The sequence below is a fragment of the Camelus dromedarius genome, chromosome 10, assembly GCF_036321535.1.
Source record: "Camelus dromedarius isolate mCamDro1 chromosome 10, mCamDro1.pat, whole genome shotgun sequence".
Lineage (NCBI taxonomy): Eukaryota > Metazoa > Chordata > Mammalia > Artiodactyla > Camelidae > Camelus > Camelus dromedarius.
In genome coordinates, this window is record NC_087445.1 from 54065080 (window position 1) to 54085036 (window position 19957).

A 19957-nucleotide genomic window follows, 5' to 3' on the forward strand; every position below is an offset into this window, starting at 1 on the left:
CCCAGCTCAATCCTGAAGGGCAATACTACCAGACTCCATGACAGAGGAAGGGCATTTTAAGCCAGGCCTCCAGGAGTACAGAGAGATTAACAGACAACTCAGCTGAAGTGCCTGGGGTAAGGGTGTGGTGGAACTGCCCAGGAAGGGTGTACACCTCTCTGAAAGGCCTCCTGTGCTCAGTTAAGGTGTCTGGACAAAGGCAATGACAACAGGAATGGACAGGGAACCCTGTTAAAGAGATCTGTGATTGGGGGAACTGGCAAAGTAACCAACTGAATGAGAAACTAGCAAAAGTAAAACATTTAAAATGACTCTAATATTGCCAGCCAAGTGACTGTGTGGACAGTCATGCCATCCAGTGTGACAGGAATGGCAAGAGAAATACTGGGTTCTGAGGGGAAGATGACTGGGACATGGCCAGTCTGGGGCATCTTTCAGTTATCTAAACGGAGCCACCCACTAGGCAAGTGAGAACGTGAGACTAGAATTCAGGGGAACAGTCGGGGCTTGAGGCACAGAGCTGAGAGAGAACAATGTAAGACACTGACAGAGGTGGGGGTAAAAGCTCGCAGAACGAATGGCATCACCCAGAGACAGTATCTAAAGTGGAAAACAAGATGGCAGAGGACAGAAAGCTGGGAAAAAGCAATGCTTAAACAGAAAGAAATACAGAACTTGTCAAAGGAAACTGAAAGGCTTGATCAGAGACACGTCAGGAAGAGGAGGAGTGAGAGGTGCTATGCAAACCCAGACTCTGCAAAAGGACAGAGTGGTCCGTGGCATCAACACCACAGGCAGGGAGAAATAAGATCATGACTGAACACTGTCCTCTGGCTCCCAGAGATGCCCATCCCAGCAGGAGGCACTGTTTCCGCAGAACTCACGTTGTTGGTGAAGAGCTCCAGCACAAAAGTGGCCACACTGCCATTGATGCCGATGAAGAGGTTCACGCTGGTGAGGACCACGTAGGCGGTGCTAGGGATCTTGAACACAAAGGAGGCTGGGTACATGAGAGGTGTGATGGACCACCTGGTGGGGCACAAAGACAAATGTCCACTGGGTGTCCCCTGCCTTCCCTCTGACACCAGATACACCATGTGCCCCACGCAGAGGTGCCTTACCCATACAGCAAAAGTAGGAGAGCGAGCACAGGCAGGTTGGTGGAGGACACGTAGGACTTCTGCTGGAAGCAGATGAAGATGATAATGACCAGCGTGGCAGGGACAACATAGTTGCACTAAAAGTGAAACAAGGAAATCAAGTTTACCCCTAAGTCAAAGACACAACACATCTCAAATCCTCAGCATCATTGGACAAGAAGCAGCAGATAAACATATTGAAGAATAACTTTGAACTAATGAAGCCACAGAAACTATTCATCAAAATACCGGACAATGCATTTTGACAAGGATTTTACCCTCCAATGATTTTATAAACTGCATGTCCTTTCTGTCTTTCCAGCAGAGAAGCCAAGGTGTCACACTCAGTAAACTTACTGAAGGATGGATTCCTGGTCAGAGTGATTTCAATTTCATAGGCAGCAAGTAAGCTGCCATTACTCTTCCCCAAGATGATTGCGTCTGCTTCATCATTAATGCTATATTAGAGTCTGCCCAAGATCAATCTCACTAGTAATCTGTTTATGAGGTAAGCATTTAGAACACGAATGTCAGAACTGTTTCATCACACTGAGACTAATTTTAAAGTCTGTCCTGACAGTGTCTCAAGCATTAAAATGCAGAAATAAATACTTGACCGCAGGACAATTACAAGAATTCACAGCTGGCGGAAGAAAGCACAGGCAGGGAGATGGGAGTGGGCTTGTCAGCTGTTAGGAGAATTTGCAGCTTCAGACCGCAGGATTCTGCAGCTCAGTCCCATCCTACCTAATTGTGTTTTTCAACAACTTAGATGAAGACACACTTACAGCGAACTTCAGAGGCCCTAAAGTGGGGAGGGGTAGATAATACACAGGAAGGTAAGTGATGTTCCTGAGTTAGGGATTCGATCCTTCATCCCTGAATTTCTGACGACTGGCAGAGTCAGAAATTCACACTCAGTGAGCACTCAGTATGTATGAGTTTACTCAATAAAGCAATTACTGGGTCAAGAAAAAAACAAGTGGACATGATATAAAATTCAGTTTAACAGGGGTAAACAGAAAGTGTGGGTTCAAAAAAGTCAATTGCATTAGTGTAGAGTGAAAGAGACCCCATTTATCCATTCCTGTGAAATAGAGGTTGAGTTTGCTAAGACAGTGTTACTTCGAAAATGCATTACCCTTGAGGCTGAGTAATAGAAGTATGGGATAAAGATCAACTCCCTCTAGACTTGTAACCACTCAGACCACAGCCTGAACACAAGGTTAATTCTAGGCTTTGTTTTTCCGAAGGGACATTAACAATACAGAGCACGGCCGTCAGAGAGGCAATCAGATGGGACAGTGACAAGTCTGAGAGGCTTGCTGTCATCCACACAGCCATCACCATCACCATCATTCACATCTGTGTAGTGCTTTAGGGACTGCAAAGTGTGCTCTCATATCATCTTATCTGGGGAAGACTTCAGTTACATGAAAGTTGTCTTCAAAAAAAAAAAAAAAAAACCCTCTGAGGGACTGTACAAGGAGAGAAGTAAATTTTCGTTGTTGGCCTACAATTAAAGGGAGATACATTTCAACTCCATTTTACAAAAATTAAAACTTTAGAATTCTTTGAAGTCCTCCATATGGATCTAAACAGAAGCAATATACTCACTATAAGGTGGCAGGAAAACCTGTTTGCAACGGATGGATACGCTTCTGGTAAAATGGATAAAGTTTTCAAATGACAGACTGAGTTCCTAGGAAGGCAAAGAACACCCTGACTCTGGAGGTTAAAATCTATCAGACATGTTAGAGGCATTGGCTCCGAGTTTTGATAAAGAGTCTTCCACCTCTGTTTCTTTGAAAAGTTGTCTCTTAGGGAAGAAGGTGGTGGTGGTCGTGGGTATTAACTGAAGTCAGTGTGGACAGACTTTCTCTGGTTTGAGATGAGATCTGTGCTTAATGCCATGTTTGGTGACATGACATTGTACAATGGCCTCTGCCTTTTCCTCTTTTGCTCATCTTTAGACCAGCTAGAACATTTCCTGGGGATGCCCAGGGGCTCTCTCCTCCACCCCATCCAGAGCCCTGATGGAGATTTATAAAGCAGAAGCAGACTGGAGTTCTTACCATGTCCCAGACAAAATTGGAGAGCCAGTAGATGACGGGCTTCACTCCACTGATGAACTGCAGGTGCTTCGCTTTGCTGACTCGCTCCTGAATCAGGAACACGACAAAGCTGGCTGGGACGAAGGACATCGCGAAGATGACACAGATGGACACGAGGACATCCACTGATGTGGTCATCCTGAGAAAAGACAGATGGTGCAGCTGAGGACTCAGTCAGGAGGGGATACACACACACAGATATCTGAAGCACAGCCCAAGGGAAAAATCTTTTCACCACGTATATTTTATTCAGGGTTAAAGATGATTATTTTTTAAGTAAAGAAAAAAAACCCCTAATAATTCAAATGCAAAACTGACTCCACTGAGGTCAAAAAGAGTCCATGGCCATAATGGAACCATTAAAGGACATCAAAGAGCAGCCCAATGGCATTTACTTTGTTCTACCATTCTTGACCTTCTATGAGCAGCAAGTTGTAAATTTTCACACATAAAGGACTAGCGTAGCTTGAAAACAAAATTAAGGAGAAATATTAGTGTGAAACTGTTCAGGCACAAATTTCTGGCCATAAACAAGTTTCACAACAAAAGCATGTGGTACATCAATCTAACACATACAAAAATTCTATCAGGTTCTTATATGAGAATAGTCTTATGAGCCCATTAAATGCGGTATAATATAAACTATTTTATATAAATTTTATGTATATATAAATTTTATGTAGGCTTGGTTTAAAGATCCTAGTGACAAATATTGATATTCTATACAAGTGAAGCAGAAATAATAACGGTGCCACACTCCACAGACAAGAAAGAACCTAACGTGTTGAATATCAACTACGTGTCAGACTTGGCAATTTACATGAATTGCCTCATTTAACATCACACATCTAGAAAGTTTGGAAACCAGATTCAAACCCAGATCCTCTATGATTCAAAGACTATACCCTCTAAACTAGATCATTCTGGCTTTAACTCTCTCCATCTGCAGAAATTAAACACACAAGCTGATATAAATGTGTTTCACCTAGTTTAAAAACAGTGGTTTTAAAACAAATGCAATTGATTTTTTATTCAACACTGTGTTAAGGGGGAGTTAAAATATTTTAGGATTTTATTAACAATGTAACTTCATATGAATTCACTAAATAATGACTTTTATGTATGTGTCATTTATCTTCTGCAGTTTAATCCCTGCCCAGCCAATTCATAAAATGATCAATCCCTGTCCAGAGCTTGGACCACCCCAGACACACCATGATGAAACTGTGTCCCCAGCTGTTACTCTACAGTCAGCTTCATCCTTCCTTCCTCTGCTCCAGGGCCCTCCAAATACCCTCCTCTCCCCACCACATCTGCTCAGACACAGCCACACTTACAGAGCCACTTCCGAGAGCTGCTGCTTTGTGAGATTCAGGGGGTGATTAAAAGCCGTGATCCCGTACTGGCTGGGATTCTCTCCCTTCTGCAGGTTCGCCCGGAGAATGGCGTTGTTGATGACATTCAGGAACGAGCTGATGGCGTGCCAGCCCTTGTTATTGAACCACACCTGAAATAAGACATACCCGGTACATGGTACTATTCCCAAACCCTGCTCCCAGAGAGAGGTGCACACACACAACATGCACGTCAACTACAGAAATCCCAGTCACACCCCACGACAAAGCACGTCAGAGAACATGGCAAGAGAGCACAGCGGACAGCAGCCGGGGTGTGCCTGGCACTGACCATGTGGCCAGGCACCATGCTGACCATCTTTAACCCACTTAAGCCTCACCACAGTTTTGAGGTGACCATGCTTACTGTCTCTAGTTGATAGATTAGGAAACCGAGGCTTAGAAAGCTTAAGTAACTTGTTCAGGTTCATAATGGTTCACCTGGTGTGACTGGCAGCAAAGCAAATTCTCTTCATCATTATACCGTGCAGCCTCCCCAGTAAAATTACCAGACTTGTCTTTTCTGTCATGAATCAACCTTCTCATGAGCTGGAAGTATTCCGGGGAACATCAGGATGATGGTGCACCAAGAAGATATTGGAACAAAGGGCTTTACCTTGACGTTATTTTTCGTGTCCAGTCCTGTCATGAACCTTCCCAAGCTGCTGAGGAATCGATCTGCAGAACTGTCCTGTGAACAAAAGAAACCTGCTTCAGTCAGATGGATCACAAGGGGAGGGCAACAGGAAGTCTGCAGTCTGGACCACAGGACAGCCTTGTGAAGGGCAACACCACCACTGCCTCCTTCACTGAAATGACACTGGGAGCCACTGAATAAATGGCTCCTAGGAAACGAGTGACCAGACATCTGAAGCACTGATGCTGCCACGAGCCACAAGTCTTAAAGGAACAAGGGTTAATCCTGTAACTCAAAGTCCTAGGATGCAGGTGTCTATTACTGGAAGTGAGGATTCTTCACTGTGTTCCCCTGACTTAATCCTAAGGCCCAAAACTACACTCAATGGGCAGAGGTGTCAAACTCATGGGGTCTGAGACTCAAGGGCAGAGACAGAGGCTCTAGGACGATCACTGCTGTCTGTGACCCTGGAATCCGTATCATCTGACTCCCTCAATTCAGACTTAGAAATGGGAACTTTGGGATACAGATAAATGAAGTGAGTGCTTATTAACTACCAGCTTAAGAAAATTATTCACTTCCTGTTTAACCAATGATTGTTTTAGAAAAGTAGGTTTCATGTCCAGTTTATTTGCCCACTGGCTACACTTATAAACTCAGTTTATTCTGAGAGATGTTACATGTTTAAATTTCGGTTTTTTTCTCTATTGAATTTTTCTTCTCTCTACATTTTTTTATTGAAGTATAGTCAGTTTACAATGTTGTGTCAATTTCTGGTGTATAGCATAATGTTTCAGTCATACATGAACATACATATATTCGCTTTCATATTCTTTTTCACTATAAGTTACTACAAGATATTGAATATAGTTCCTCATGCTATACAGTATGAACTTGTTCATCTATTTTATATACATTAGTTACTATCTGCAAATCTCGAACTTTCAATTTATCCCTTCCCACACCCATCCCCCACTGATAACCGTAAGTTTGTTTTCTACATCTGTTTCTGTTTTGTAAATAAGTTAGTCTTTTTTTTTTTTTTAAGATTCCACATATGAGTGATATCTATGGTATTTTTCTTTCTCTTTCTGGCTTACTTCACTTAGAATGACAATCTCCAGGTCCACCCATGTTGCTGCAGATGGCATTATTTTATTATTTTTTATGGCTGAGTAGTATTTCATTGTATAAATATAACACAACTTCTTTATCCAGCCATCTGTCGGTGGACATTTAGGTTGTTTCCATGTCTTGGCTATTGTAAATAGTGCTGCTCTGAACACTGGGGTACATGTATCTTTTTGAATTAAGGTTCCCTCTGGATATATGCCCAGGAGTGGGATTGCTGGATCATATGGTAAGTCTATTTGCAGTCTTTTGAGGAATCTCCATACCGTTTTCTGTAATGGCTGCACCAAACTACACTCTCACCAACAATGTAAGACGGTTCCCTTTTCTCCACACCCTCTCCAGCATTTATCATCTGAGGATTTTTGAATGATGGCCATTCTGACTGATGTGAGGTGATATCTCATTGCAGTTTTTATTTGCATTTCTCTGATAATTAGTGATACTGATGTGCCTACTGGCCATTTGTATGTCTCCTTTGGAGAACTGCTTGTTTAGGTCTTCTGCCCATTTTTGGATTGGGTTGTTTGTTTTTGTCTTATTAAGTTGTATGAGCTGTTTATATATTCTGGAAATTAAAGCCCTTGACAGTCTCATCGTTTGTAAATATTTTCTCCCATTCCGTAGGTTGTCTTTTTGTTTTGCTTATGGTTTCCTTTGCTGTGCAAAAGCTTTTAAGAGTAATTTGGTCCCATTTGTTTATTTTTGCTTTTATTTCTATTGCCTGGGTAGACTGCTCTAGGAGAACATTGTTGAGATTTATGTCAGATAATGTTTTGCCTATGTTTTCTTCTAAGAGGTTTATAGTGCCTTGTCTTATGTTTAAGTCTTTTTGTGTCTGGTGTGAGGGAGTGTTCTAACTTCACTGATTTACATGCAGCTATCCAGTTTTCCCAACACCATTTTCTGAAGAGACTGTCATTACTCCATTGTATGTTCTTGCCTCCATTGTCAAAGATTAATTGACCAAAAGTTTGTGGGTTTATTTCTGGGCTCTCTATTCTGTTCCATTGACCCATATGTCTGTTTTTGTACCAATACCATGCTGTTTTAATTACTGTAGCTCTGTAGTATTGTCTGAAGTCTGGGAGGGTTATTCCTCCAGCTTCATTCTTTTTCTGCAGTTTTGCTTTGGCAATTCTGGGTCTTTTGTGATTCCATATAAATTTTAGGATTATTTGGTCTAGTTCTGTGAAAAATGACCTGGGTAATTTGACAGGGATCACAATAAATCTGTAGATTGCTTTGGCTAGTATGGCCATTTTAACAATATTAATTCTTCCAATCCAAGAACATGGCATATCTTTCCATTTCTTTAAGTTATCTCTAATTTCCTTAGTCAGTGTTTTGTATTTCTCCACATATAAATCTTCAATTTGGTTTTGATCTGCACTTTCCAATATTAAATACACACTGAGTAGCTCAGTCTTGGCTGAGCTAAATGCCAGTGATAGTTTTGTATTCAGAAGTCTTCAACAATAAGCTGCCAGGTGATCAGAGTTACCTGCCAACTACTCTTATGTACTAGCAACTCATTTCGGACACGTTTTGGGATGGATACTATACCTTGGCCACCTGCAAGTGTTTCTTCATTTGCTTGATGGCATCATTAACTTCTTGACTTGGAGGAAGTGGCTGAGAATTGCTGGCACCTAGGGAGAACCCACCGTACCTAAAAGAACAGGCTGACATTAAAACACAGACAGTGTGGGGCACAACATCACTCAGCCGCAGACACCACGTAAGTATGTAATGCTTCATTTAGACGCACTATCTACTTAAAGCAGGACCAAAGTTAGACTCTGAGTTTCACCTTGGCCTCCTCTAATGGATTCTGGTGATCTCTTAACTCTTATGGCTCCTGCCCAAATGGGAGAGGCCTGGGTCTGATTATATACAGAGCGAGCCATCTGACATATTGAGAAAAGAATGCTGCTTCATCTCTCAGATGCGACTCCCACCCTGGTGTCTCGGGCCTTGAACTTGGGTCTCGAGGCAAGCAGATGGAGAGTCAGGATAAGCAGTGAGGGACACTGACCAGAGAGGCCAGGGCAGGCTACAGATAGGCTGTGGCTCTTTCTTAGCAGGGGACCATGATAGGGTCCTGCATCTGCTCTGCTCTGAGTTCCTTAATAGGTCCTGGCTCCTGGGGAACAGGTAAAGAAGAAAGGTGGGGGGCAGTGCCAGAGCCAGGTTTTGAGGCAGCCACGTGAGGTATCTCATTTCTTATGAGAAATGACTGGCCTCAAAGATCCTTCCTCCTCCTTCTTTTCTTCCCCGGTTCCATCTGTTCCTTCAAAACTCAGATATGGGCAGGGGTGGGCATGGGGGAGGAGAGAGCCTGACTGCAGGAGAGGAGAGAATAATTCCTGCTATCCTGATGGAATTCTACTTTTATTTTCTAATAGAAATACTGTTAAAAAAAAAAAAAAACTAAGATGAATAAATGAGTTGAAATACAGTGAAAACAGAAGGTTTTGATGCCTCTTATTTCATTCAAGACCTTCTTGGTTATTCCAAAAGCCTGAAAAACAGTCCTCGAGTCCCTAGGACCTCTTAGGAATCTGACTGACTAAGTTTAGCTAGCATAGGTACTCCCCTCAGAACACTGTGTTTCCTGTTAAATCCCTAGAGACCTGCAAGGAACTTCTGAACCTCCTCCAGGAGATCACTATGCCAAATATTTCAAAGGACTGAATTATCAGCTGGGCACTGAGCAGATATGCTAAGGGCAAAACAAGCCCTAAACCAACAACTTCTCAGGATCTAGGAAACCTGTATCAAAATCATCCTCCTGAACTTCAGAAGTCAGGGAAGACTAAAAGAATGCAGAGAGGTCAACTTACCTAAACTCATTCACCCAGATCTTGTTCTTTAAGCTGCAGAAGGCCAAAGACAAAGAAACCAGAGATCAGTCCAAAGAAACAATGGTCCTATTCCTGACAATACAAAAGGAGTAGATATCTACTTGAGGAGACAACCAAGGGACAGAAGTAACTCTACGATCCGGCTGGCGTTGTAGGGTTTTGCCAATGGAAAGAAGCCCTAATGGGCATGTCTTTTCTTCTCCCCATCTTAAAACCTTATTTATATGAGAATCATGTTTTGTATTAAAAACAATTCAAAAACCAACAAACATGTGACCAAAACTAGAAACTTTATAATTGAAAGTAATAGTTCAATTACAGATGACATATGGAGAGGTTCTGCCTCTTTCTTAGAAACTCACAGTAACTGTCATTCAAGCATACCTTTATTATTAAAAGTCACTGAGAACTCTTAACTTAGGGGATCAACTAACCAAGCTGATAGGAAGGAGACCAGGACAAATATTTTCCTGAGCACCAGCTAAGTATAGCAGTTCCCCCTTAATCGTGGGGGATGCATTCCAAGACCCTACATACAGTATTTTTTCCTATATCTCATCAACTTCTTTGAAGGTCAGTAGGGCTGTTATTATGCAAAATAAGGGTTATTTGAACACAAGTATTGGAACACTGCAACAGCTGATCTGATAACTGAGACGGCTAGGGCTGGTGGCATTTATGGCCTGGATACACTGGACAAAGGGACGATCCCCATCCTTGGTGGGATGGTGAGAGATTTCATCACCCTGCTCAGAACAACATGCAGTTGAAAACCTAGGAATTGTCTGTTTCTAGAATTTTCCATTTAGTGTTTTTTGGACCATGGTTGGCTCTGGGTACCTGAAAATGCAGAAAGCTAAATCGTAGGTAAGGGGGCACTAAGGTACTCAACACCATGTGATGATGCCCTAGGAAGCTATGTGGCTCCTCCATGGCTCCACAGCCACGGAAGGCTACTGAGTCAGCCCAGGGCTCTCTCTGTCTGCCACACGTTATCATTCATTCCATCCATGAGGGGTACTTTACACATAATGTTTCATTTAATCCTCACAACAAACTAATAAGAGCAACACTGTTATCATTTTATACAACCTACGGCTTCCAAAAGACAGTATCAGGCTAAAATGTGATGTCCCCCACCCCACTATTCAATCTCTTTGTTTAGACCTTTAATTCCTCTGATCAGTAACGACAGAGCAAGGGCCAAGTTTAGTAAATAATGACCTTTTGGCTATGATCTGCACATACGTCTTCACCAGATAATCCGAAATGTTTCTTCCTGTCAGGTTCTGAAGGGTGTCCGCAGTGTTCTGTTTTCTCTGTTATCACAGAAAAACCAAGCACATGTGTCTTTATGGACCAGAAATGGGACAGAAACCAAGTCAAGGACAACAATGACACATGTCCCTCCAACATGCACCACCATGTGACCAGACCCCGCCCACAGGGCCCAGACACTGCCATCAGCCAGCCACCAAGGCATGGTCCCCTCTGTCTGCAGTATTGGCCATTCACTTATGCCAAGCCAAGGTGAATTCCAGGAAATTATTCTGAATGATTAACCACAGACTGCAAAGGATGATTCTTTATGGTCACAAAAGGTTTTTAGGGAACAGCATCATTGACTATGCCTCATGAATTCTTTTGTTCATGAGATGAACAATGAAATACACTGATGAAGAGATAAGCTGATATTTTCAGGGAAGGTAACCAGGACTTCTTTCAAGTTTTCAACACCATTTAAAATTGCTGGCCCTTATCCTACAACCTAGATGCTGAGAAGGCAGCAGAGAAACATTACAAGCAAGCCTCTTCCTGAAATTCTGCTCAGAAAAAAACTGGCTCAGAATTGTTTACTTCATTCAGCATCCCAGAGGACGTCAGAGCTATCAGACTCACAGAAATTTTACGGGCCAGCCTCCCCAACTCAGAGGTGAGGAAACAGGCCCAGGAACTCAGAGTGACCTGTCCAAGGGCACCAGCTCATCTGTGGCAGAGCCAGGGATGACGCTGGGCCTGTGACAGTCTGTCCTGGGATACCACCACTGTGGGAGAGGCCACAGCATGTCTTCCACAGCCCACTGATCCACAGTGTTGTGTTCTGCTTGTATCTTGGACAAGTAAGGAGCCTAGGCTGACTTCAAAATATATCATCCACTCCTCTTCCCAAGCAGAAGCTCCCCAGCTCACCTTGCACCCCCAGCTGCTCAGTCACACCCTGAGAGTGACTCACCTGTGGAGGAGGCAGCCCCCCGGCCCCCAGGGGACACACGGGCAACATCTTCTTGATTTTGTCGCTGCTACACTGGCAGGCAGGTGAGGGGTTCTCCATGGTCCAGTTCCCGTTTTGGAAGAGGTCTGTGATGGTCTGGGGAACTGGGGCGGTGTTCCACTCCTCCTCCCCCACCAAGCAGGGCATGTCTCTGCAGAGGGAGGACATGGAGGGTAGGATCATCCAGGAGGGGCTGGCCTCTCCTGAGGCCTCAGAGCACAGGACGGATCAACACATTTGGTTATCTGATTCCACCTCCACCCCCTCAACACACACCGTAGTCTTATAAGCTGCGAACTCATTTCACAGTTAAGGACGATGGAACACAAAGGGGACCTAAATGCTCGTATTCGGAACTCAAGTCCATCCACTCCCCAGCCTTCACTCGCTTGCCCCTGTGTTCACTCAGTGAACACTCATCAGGCATCTACAATATGCCAAACTGTCCTGCATGTGTGAGAGCCTGGGGTGGAGAGACAAAGCCTCTGCCTTCACAGAGTTCATGTTCCCATGAAAGAGTGAGATGACAAGCAATCAAATAATATCATCTTAGATGGCCACAAGTGAAGCAAAATAAAGGGAGAGTGACTGGTGAGAAAGGACCACTGGAAGAGGTCATGTACTTTCACCAAAACCTAACGATGAAAGAGAGCAAGCCAGGCAGGGACAGGGGGAAGAACTTTACAAGCAGAAGCAACAGAGCACAGGTGACAAGGTCCCATATGGTCTATGTCCAAGGGGCAGCAGGAGGGCAGTGTGGCTGGGGAGGCAGGGTGGTTACAAGGAAGGGGGATGGGAGACAAGGAGGAGGTGGAGGCGGGAGCCAGACAGATGCCATAGGCTTGACAAGGAGTCTGCATTTTATCCTCAATGTGCCGAAAACTGGTAGAGAACGGCAGGACTCCCCTTATGTTTTAAAACAAAGAGAGAATTAGGGGGTGGCTGGGGGTGAGAACTGTCAGTACGTAAGAGCCAGGCTGCCTGCAGCATACCCAGTAACTAAAGGCAAGGCCCCATGTCCAACGTGGGCTCTGGGTTACTTGAGCCCATTGATAAGTCACCTGCCTTCTCAGGGTCTATTTTCTCCACTAGCAAAACAAAAGGATAAAAAGACTTGTTTCAAGAAGTCATATTTCAACAAGGCATTTCTAGCATCCCTCGCAGTTTCACAATCCTACAGTGTAAAGCAGAGCCACGGTCCTTACATTATTCTTGTATCAAACGGACAGTTTCATGGCTTGCTCTCTAGCTGTCTCTGTAAGCTTGCGGACTAAATGAAAAGTCCCACTATGATGGTGCTGTCCTGAAGCTCACACTCTAAAACCTTCACAAGGTGACTGGCTAAGACCAGGTTAAATTCCCGAACTTCCCTTAGTTCCACTACTTTCTGAAAAACCTACAAGTCTCCAGAGTGGGGCCCTTGCATCAGACGGCCCCTGGAACCCTTCAGGGGCGCTCTGCCTCCAGGCTGGGAGCCTCAGATGCCAAGGCCTCACCTCTTCTGTCTCTGTAGGCTGGCCCTCACTGCAGACCCGGCCCCTCCAGCTCCTTGCTAGACTGGCATCCATCTAGAGTCCGTGCTGTTCCGCAGGCAGGTGATGAATCCACCCACCTCTGTACCATCTCCTCTCATTCTTCTATCTCGCCTACAAAACTTTCAAGCAGCACCTCATCAAAAGTCTTGTGACATCTCTGTCCTTCTCCACATGGGTCATCTTGCTCTTTAGGAACTGATATTGACTGCCAGGATTTACTACTTACTAAATATTAAGTTCTCATGAAGGTTCAGTAAGTATCCAGGCAAGAAGAGCTAGCAAGCACATAATAGCTGTCTGTTTAGAAATCTGCTCTAAAACCTTGCACACTCAGTATCACGCTCACTGGTCTGTCATCTGCACTGTCTTCCCTTTCAAACCTGGGATTCCAGTCAGGCCTTCTCCAGTCTTTCCTACACCTTCCCACACTCAGTCTGCGGTTAACAACCTCAAGTGCAAATTCTACCTGAGCCTGGAGACTTGAACCCCCTCCACCGCAGCTGGGCTCTCTCAGAAGCTCCTCACCTCCTCCCGCTGTCCTCACTCACAGAGATCTTCGGACATAGCTCCCCGCCACACACACTTAGAGGCATATGGCTGTTTTGCTAAATTTATGTAGACATTGCTTACTATTTTAAAAAGGATTGTGAAGGAGAATGTGATAGATAAAAATTATGTAACTCTAAAAGAAGAAAATATCCCTTTTTATAAAAACAATGTCATCTTCTCAGATTGTTAGAGTGAAACAGCTGGCAAGTAAGACTGCAAATTACACATAATGGGGGCCTGTCTCCACACGTGGGTACAGGAGTTGGGGGAAAGGATCAGTATAAAGTGCTCCTTAAATTAAATATTAATTTCTGAAGCAGCAAACAAACAACTACAGTGATTTGCCTCTCAGGACATTAGAAGACTCTCCTCATCTGTTACGTCTGTGCCTAGGTGGTCTGATTAGATCATTGTTGCTTTTTTTTAAATAAAAAGTGATTCAAAGGGCCCATGATGGCAGCCACAACGTGGCATACAGCTGACAAACACAGGGCAGACATTGAACCAGGGGACAAGCACGAGAAGCCAGCTGCGGAGGGGCTCCCAGCTCAGTGGCACTCACGGGATAGGGTTTCCTTCCATACATCGGGTCCCGAAGCCAGGCTTTCTGGTGAGAGCGTTCAAGAGTTCCTGGGTGTTCACATCCTCAGGTGCATCATTACTGTGGGAACATGAGAGGCAGCCAGCTCAGCGATTCCACGAATCAGAAGGAGGAAAAGTGTTTTTATTTTTTAATTAGTCACTTAATATTAAGTGCTTCCTGTGTGCCAAGCTCTTAGAACAGAAATGAATAAAATCCAGAACCCAACCACAAGGAACTCAGCCTCTGGCCGTCGATTTGGCATCAAGGTAACAGACAGCACTTCAAAGAGGAGCTTGTGTAAGTAAGTTACACGTATGGAGGTGTGGGTGCATGTGTGTGTGTGCACAGATGTACACACACACCCACATACCTATACACATCTACGTATATGTTTTAATGTGAAGTACATGAGTTCATTTAAGATTGGTTATTTCAAAAGTACTTTCACAATTATCCATCAAGCATAGACAACCAGGATTTTCTAGGAAAGGACACACAGATTTTATTGGCTGAATGTTTACACGGACAACTGGAAAACACAAACCATGATGGGCTCAGGTTACAAACACAAAACAAGACCATGTTCCACAGCCCCGGACAACAGAAGGTCAGCAGCTGAGAAAGGAAAGAAGAAAGGAAACCTGCACTAAATAGGAAGGAAATGTGGGGTTAGAGAAGAAGACTGATTCACATGTTTATATTGCTTTTCTTTCTTCCTCTTTTTTTTTTTTATTAGAGCTCCCCTTTGACATCACTGGCACACTTCCCCCATCAAACGGTCTGCAAATACTACAGGACTGAAGAAAATTCCAGCATAGCAAGGTGGAGTAATTTCTTTGTCCTTTGTTTGAAGTGCTGGATTGTTATAGAGTAGCTGGTATTTTTGTCTAGAGAACAAACAGTTCTACAACTTAAAAAGTAAATAATGAACATGCAAACTGCACCATGCAGAAAACAAGAACCTGGAGGTGCAATGCTCTGACAGTGTATGGAATCCCTGTGTTCAACTAGCAAATAAAAACACAGCTATGAAAATCCAAATACATTACAGCTTGATCAGAGACTTTTTTGCAAGGGGAGATTATTTACATGAAGCACGTATGACTGGCTGTTCCTGACAACAGCCTATAAAGAGGAAAGGAGTTCAAATGCAGAAGAGGACTGGCCTATTATTTTAGGTTTGGTTCCCTGCGATTCCTGCGTCTAATATGAGTTTATGTGAGGGCTTTAGCCACAGCTGATAAAATTCATGCCCCTATGTAATTCTTGAGTCTCCCTCCGCCTGGCCCTCAGCACAGTCAACACCGGATCTGCCTGAGCTCTTCTCTCTCCTTGGGCGTGAAAGGCAAACACATACCTGACAAATGTGTACTGTTCGTTGTACATCCAGGGCTGAAGTTCCAGGCTGGGGTACTTGCCAAAGGGCGGCACAATCAAGCTGAACACCAGGGCAATGCAGACAAACACAGCTGGCAGGACAATCTATTACCAGGAGGTAAGGGGAGAGAGAAATCGCAGGAGAAGGGCAAGGGTCAGAAGGAAGGCCGTGGGCCATGCCAGCCTCCCAGACCAGCCAGCACTCGGATGCCTACAGGGCCCAGCTCCACGAAGGCATTCTTGGCAGGCTGGGAAGCAATGGAGACTGAAATCTCAACCTCTTCCCTCCAGGGCATTTCTGGAAGCTCGCAACAAAAGGCCAGAGGCTGTGGCCACCTGGCAGGGGCAGCAAGCTGAGAACTTGAGCTCTTTAAAGAGTAAACAGTGGTCACACATCAGAGTACCTCAGAACACTGGGTGCCTCTTCTCCCTGAAAACCTGAGAAAGGCCACACTGGGCCATGAGTGCAGGGCAGCTCAGAGGAGAGCTGGGAGCACCAGCCAGGACCAGAGGCCGGAAGGCCTGCCGCTCGGCTCTGTCTCTACCACAACTGTATCCACGGCCTCAGTTTTGTCATTTGTAGTCTGCAGACAGACTAGATGACCCATTCAGATCCCATACTCTGATAAAACCACTCTCTAGCACTCTCGCCACTGGATGGGAACAGCAGCCTGTTTCTCCTCCAGATGGTTTCAAAGCATAATGATCTAAAACCTTATTGAGCCACCTTAAACTTGACTCTTGTACCTTCTCCGAAAACAATGACTTGTACACACTATAAGTAAACTCCGAGCTCCTTCCATTTATCCCTGAGAAATTCACCCTTAAAGAACTAACTCAAATAATGCCTCTGGTTCTAATGTTCTCGAGTTTCAGTGCAGAAAATTAATTACTGAGTGATCAATTCCATGGGAAAATATTATATGAGCATTATCTCAGTTAATGATTATTACAACCCTCAGGAGTAGTATCATTATCACCAATTAAGAAACTAGGTAACTGAGGCTCAGAGAGACTAAGTTATTTGCTCAAGGTCACACAGCTAGTAAGTAGCAGAACCAGAATTCAAATCTAAGTCTGTATGCTCCAAACACATATTCTTTGCATTACCCATCCAGTCTGCAGGGAAGAATCTCTGTAACTTCTTTCTTTATGCATCTCAATTTTATAGACTGGGATAATTTCATCCCTCCTAAGCAAGTTAGCATGCAAACACTGACATGCCAGGCAAGAGTGTAATGAGTTTTCTCTGGTTACCTTTTTTTTTTTTCTGACCCCTGGTTATCTTTCTATCAGTTTGCAGTTAAACATCAACTTGGAGAAAAATCAAGTTTCTGTTAAGTTCAGAAGTCGAGTGCATCTGGGCATATCATCGCTGAAGTTATGAAAGTTTAATGTGCCTAGTGAGTTTTCCAAAACTTTCCCTTGTTCTGCTCTGCTCTATGGTAAAACTAACACAGTAATTGCTAATAGGGGACCCACTGTAACCACTTACTCATTTTAATCTTTGTAACAGTTTTGCCATAGGTACTATTATTATCCCCATTTTACAGATAAGGAGATTGGGGCACAGAGAAGTAATTTGTCAACAGATCTACGAGTACAACAAGAAGAACTGGGACTGAAATGCAGATACTCTGGCTCCAGTGTCTATCTCATAACCACGATGCTATCCCACCTTTCCTGGGCAAGGAGCCTGCAGCCCACCAAGGAAGCCAGAGTCCTTGGCCTGAACAGCACTTCTCACCTGAGCAAAGAATCCCTTCCGACTCCGTCTGGCAATCAGCAACCTTTTCCACAAAAGGGCCACAAACTGTTGCTGTGTGAGTTTCCAGCCCTTCACCTGGTAGGAGCCTTTGCCATCCATCCCACTGAGCAGGTCTGTTTCTCTGGATTCTGCAGAAAGCCAACAATGAAGGTCATCTACTGTAGCAGGCATTTCTGATGTCCCATGCTCCTCCCTCCAGCATCGTCAGCAACCACCTTAGAGACTTTGAAGGTATAAGTAAAGGAGTAAAGGGCCTTCGTGATAAATCCACATCTAAGGAAAAGTGCTGACTCCAAATGCACAAAAGCAGCCGTCTCTGCCTTTGGGTTCTTATCTGACGAACGCAGAAAATGAAGGAGCCTTGAGACAACTGAAGAGATGTGTTCACGCATCATGGTGTTACACCAAGCCATTCAGATGAATCAAGTCATCCTCAATGTCTTATGAGTATTCTAATAATTCTATGAAAGAATATTCTACGAAACAGGCCATGTACGTAGGCTGACATACTTGAGAACACAATCTGTCTCCCATCTATTACATTTTTGGTAAAAGGTGGACACGTTCCTGTGATCTAAGTACTGACAACGTATAAAGTCAGGGAGAACACAAGAGCCACGCACTCACACACACAGGAACTGCGAAAGCCAGAAAGGTTTCTGTTCCTAAAAATTGTCCAGAAATCCTCATCTTAAACAAGTGATTTGTAACTGCACAGGCTTGACGCCTTACCAACATTTGCTTGCTTTCTGTCCTCTCCTTCTCCATCCCGCACACAGAGGGACACACTCATCTAAAATAGCTAAAAGCAAATTCACATCTCTCTTTCAAAATCATTCATCCATTCAAAGAACATTTATTCAACAATTAAACACCTAATGAATGCAAGAAAACTGCAACTGTACAGGGAAGATAATAAATGGATTCAGAGGACTGAGGGGCCATCTTCTGATGTGGATCTTGACAGACAGATCATAGCACAGCGGACAGAGTGAGAGTAGGTTCTTTCAAGTTTGGCCGTACACATGGGAAAGTGACTTTTCTCTCTCTCTCTTCACTTTGGACCCCGTGGGCATCTACTATCCTGGTTCAAGGGCATCAAACGCTAACACCAGAGAAGAATGGATGAGAGAAATTCACTTTCAAGCAACGGAATGCAGATCTTGCCCAAACAGACCTGGGTCTATGTCGGAATCATTTGGATCAACAGCATCGTCTTCAGTGAACGGGCGAAGACAGCTCTGCTTGTCCCCAAAGACCCTCCTGTTTCGTCTTGCTGGTAAGGTGCCATCTGAAGGCAAAAGGGAAGGATCCCACGTTTTATTTTATTTGTTAAAAAGAAAAAAACCTACCCCTCCCCATCTGTAATGAGTCTATATACCAAAAATAAGAATGCTATAAAACAACTCAAAGGGAAAGGCATGCCCTGGGAGTTAAGACAGCGGCCCACCAGGGAGGGTTACCTGAGGTCTCAGTGTCCACCCCACTCTCTTCAGCCACCTTGAGAAATATCTGAAAAGTAGGAGTGAGAATATTGTTAAGCACCACATTGTGAGCAAGCAACTGCCATGATTCTTACATGACTGAATGGTACTCTAGCCTCTCAGGACAAAAAGTTGAAGCCTCGTTTATTAATAACACTTTGTCAGAGTCACTTGGGAGAGAAGCCGCTTGTACCAGAGCACATTCCCCCAGTGCTGAGAGCTATCAATCCAGACAATCATTTTCAAATTAAAGCTATGGCATTAGGACACTGCAGAAGGAGAAATCTGCTCCAAACCTACAGGGAACAAGCCAACTGGCTTCTTCCAAGTCTACGGCCCCAAATCTTTGAAGAGGCTAGCACTGTGATAAGTTATGCAAGGAAGAATGATCTGGAGAGGAGGGGTTCCCCATCACCAGAAATGTTATGGCAGGAATTCAAACATCAGAAGAGAATCTGAACTAGACTAACGATTTCCAAACTCTGATCTACAAGAAGCATGCAATAAAAGCACAGACATGAAGGCCTCACCTCCAGGAATTCTACTTCAAACACACTGGAACTGAGCCTTGGAATTTTTATTGTCACTAATGCCTTCAGATGGTTCTGTTGCACAGACTTGGGGACTACTGGGCCAGACAACTTTCATATCTCCTCCAGCCCTTGAGGTCTCTCTAAAGAGAGGCATTGCTACACAGTAACAGAGAATGGGCTTTGAAGCCCAAAACCCGATTCTGAATCCTAGCACAGCATCCCTGAGTGTCTACTTTCTTACCTTGTTATGAGGATTAAATGAAGTTACAATGATTAAAAAAACAAAAACACACCAAGCTTAGCACATGGCACAGGTAGATTTCCCATAAATGTTGGCCACTTCCTATGCATGGTCCTGACACAGTCACACCAGGGAGCAATACTCACAGTTCCTTCCTACCATCTCCCACTATAACCTTAAAGGGTTAACTGGGACCAACACTACCCAGATGCCAACAACCCAAGGGCTCAGTGCCCAGTTCCATGTAATCCTATTCCCAGTGGATATGCAAGCTGTCTCTGTGGCCTTGGGACTGTTGGCCCTGCCGTGTTCTGACAGTCAGCCACTGGACGT

At 44.1% G+C, this 19957-nt stretch overlaps 1 protein-coding gene across 2 annotated transcripts in view; it reads right to left on the reverse strand.

Annotated features, from left to right (window-relative positions):
- Nucleotides 1-19957, reverse strand: part of ABCA1 (ATP binding cassette subfamily A member 1) — a 126746-nt gene that overhangs the window by 13376 nt on the left and 93413 nt on the right. For both annotated transcript variants that reach the window (XM_031450123.2, XM_010978696.3), the window contains exons 26-39: nt 18830-18878; nt 18544-18657; nt 17346-17494; nt 15579-15703; nt 14201-14299; nt 11516-11705; nt 10507-10601; nt 9262-9294; nt 7982-8087; nt 5264-5338; nt 4591-4760; nt 3215-3392; nt 1122-1237; nt 885-1029 (exon numbers count right to left, since the gene is read on the reverse strand). In XM_031450123.2, the coding sequence (XP_031305983.1) occupies nt 885-1029; nt 1122-1237; nt 3215-3392; nt 4591-4760; nt 5264-5338; nt 7982-8087; nt 9262-9294; nt 10507-10601; nt 11516-11705; nt 14201-14299; nt 15579-15703; nt 17346-17494; nt 18544-18657; nt 18830-18878 (1644 nt within the window). The remainder of the gene's footprint in view (nt 1-884; nt 1030-1121; nt 1238-3214; nt 3393-4590; nt 4761-5263; nt 5339-7981; nt 8088-9261; nt 9295-10506; nt 10602-11515; nt 11706-14200; nt 14300-15578; nt 15704-17345; nt 17495-18543; nt 18658-18829; nt 18879-19957) is intronic.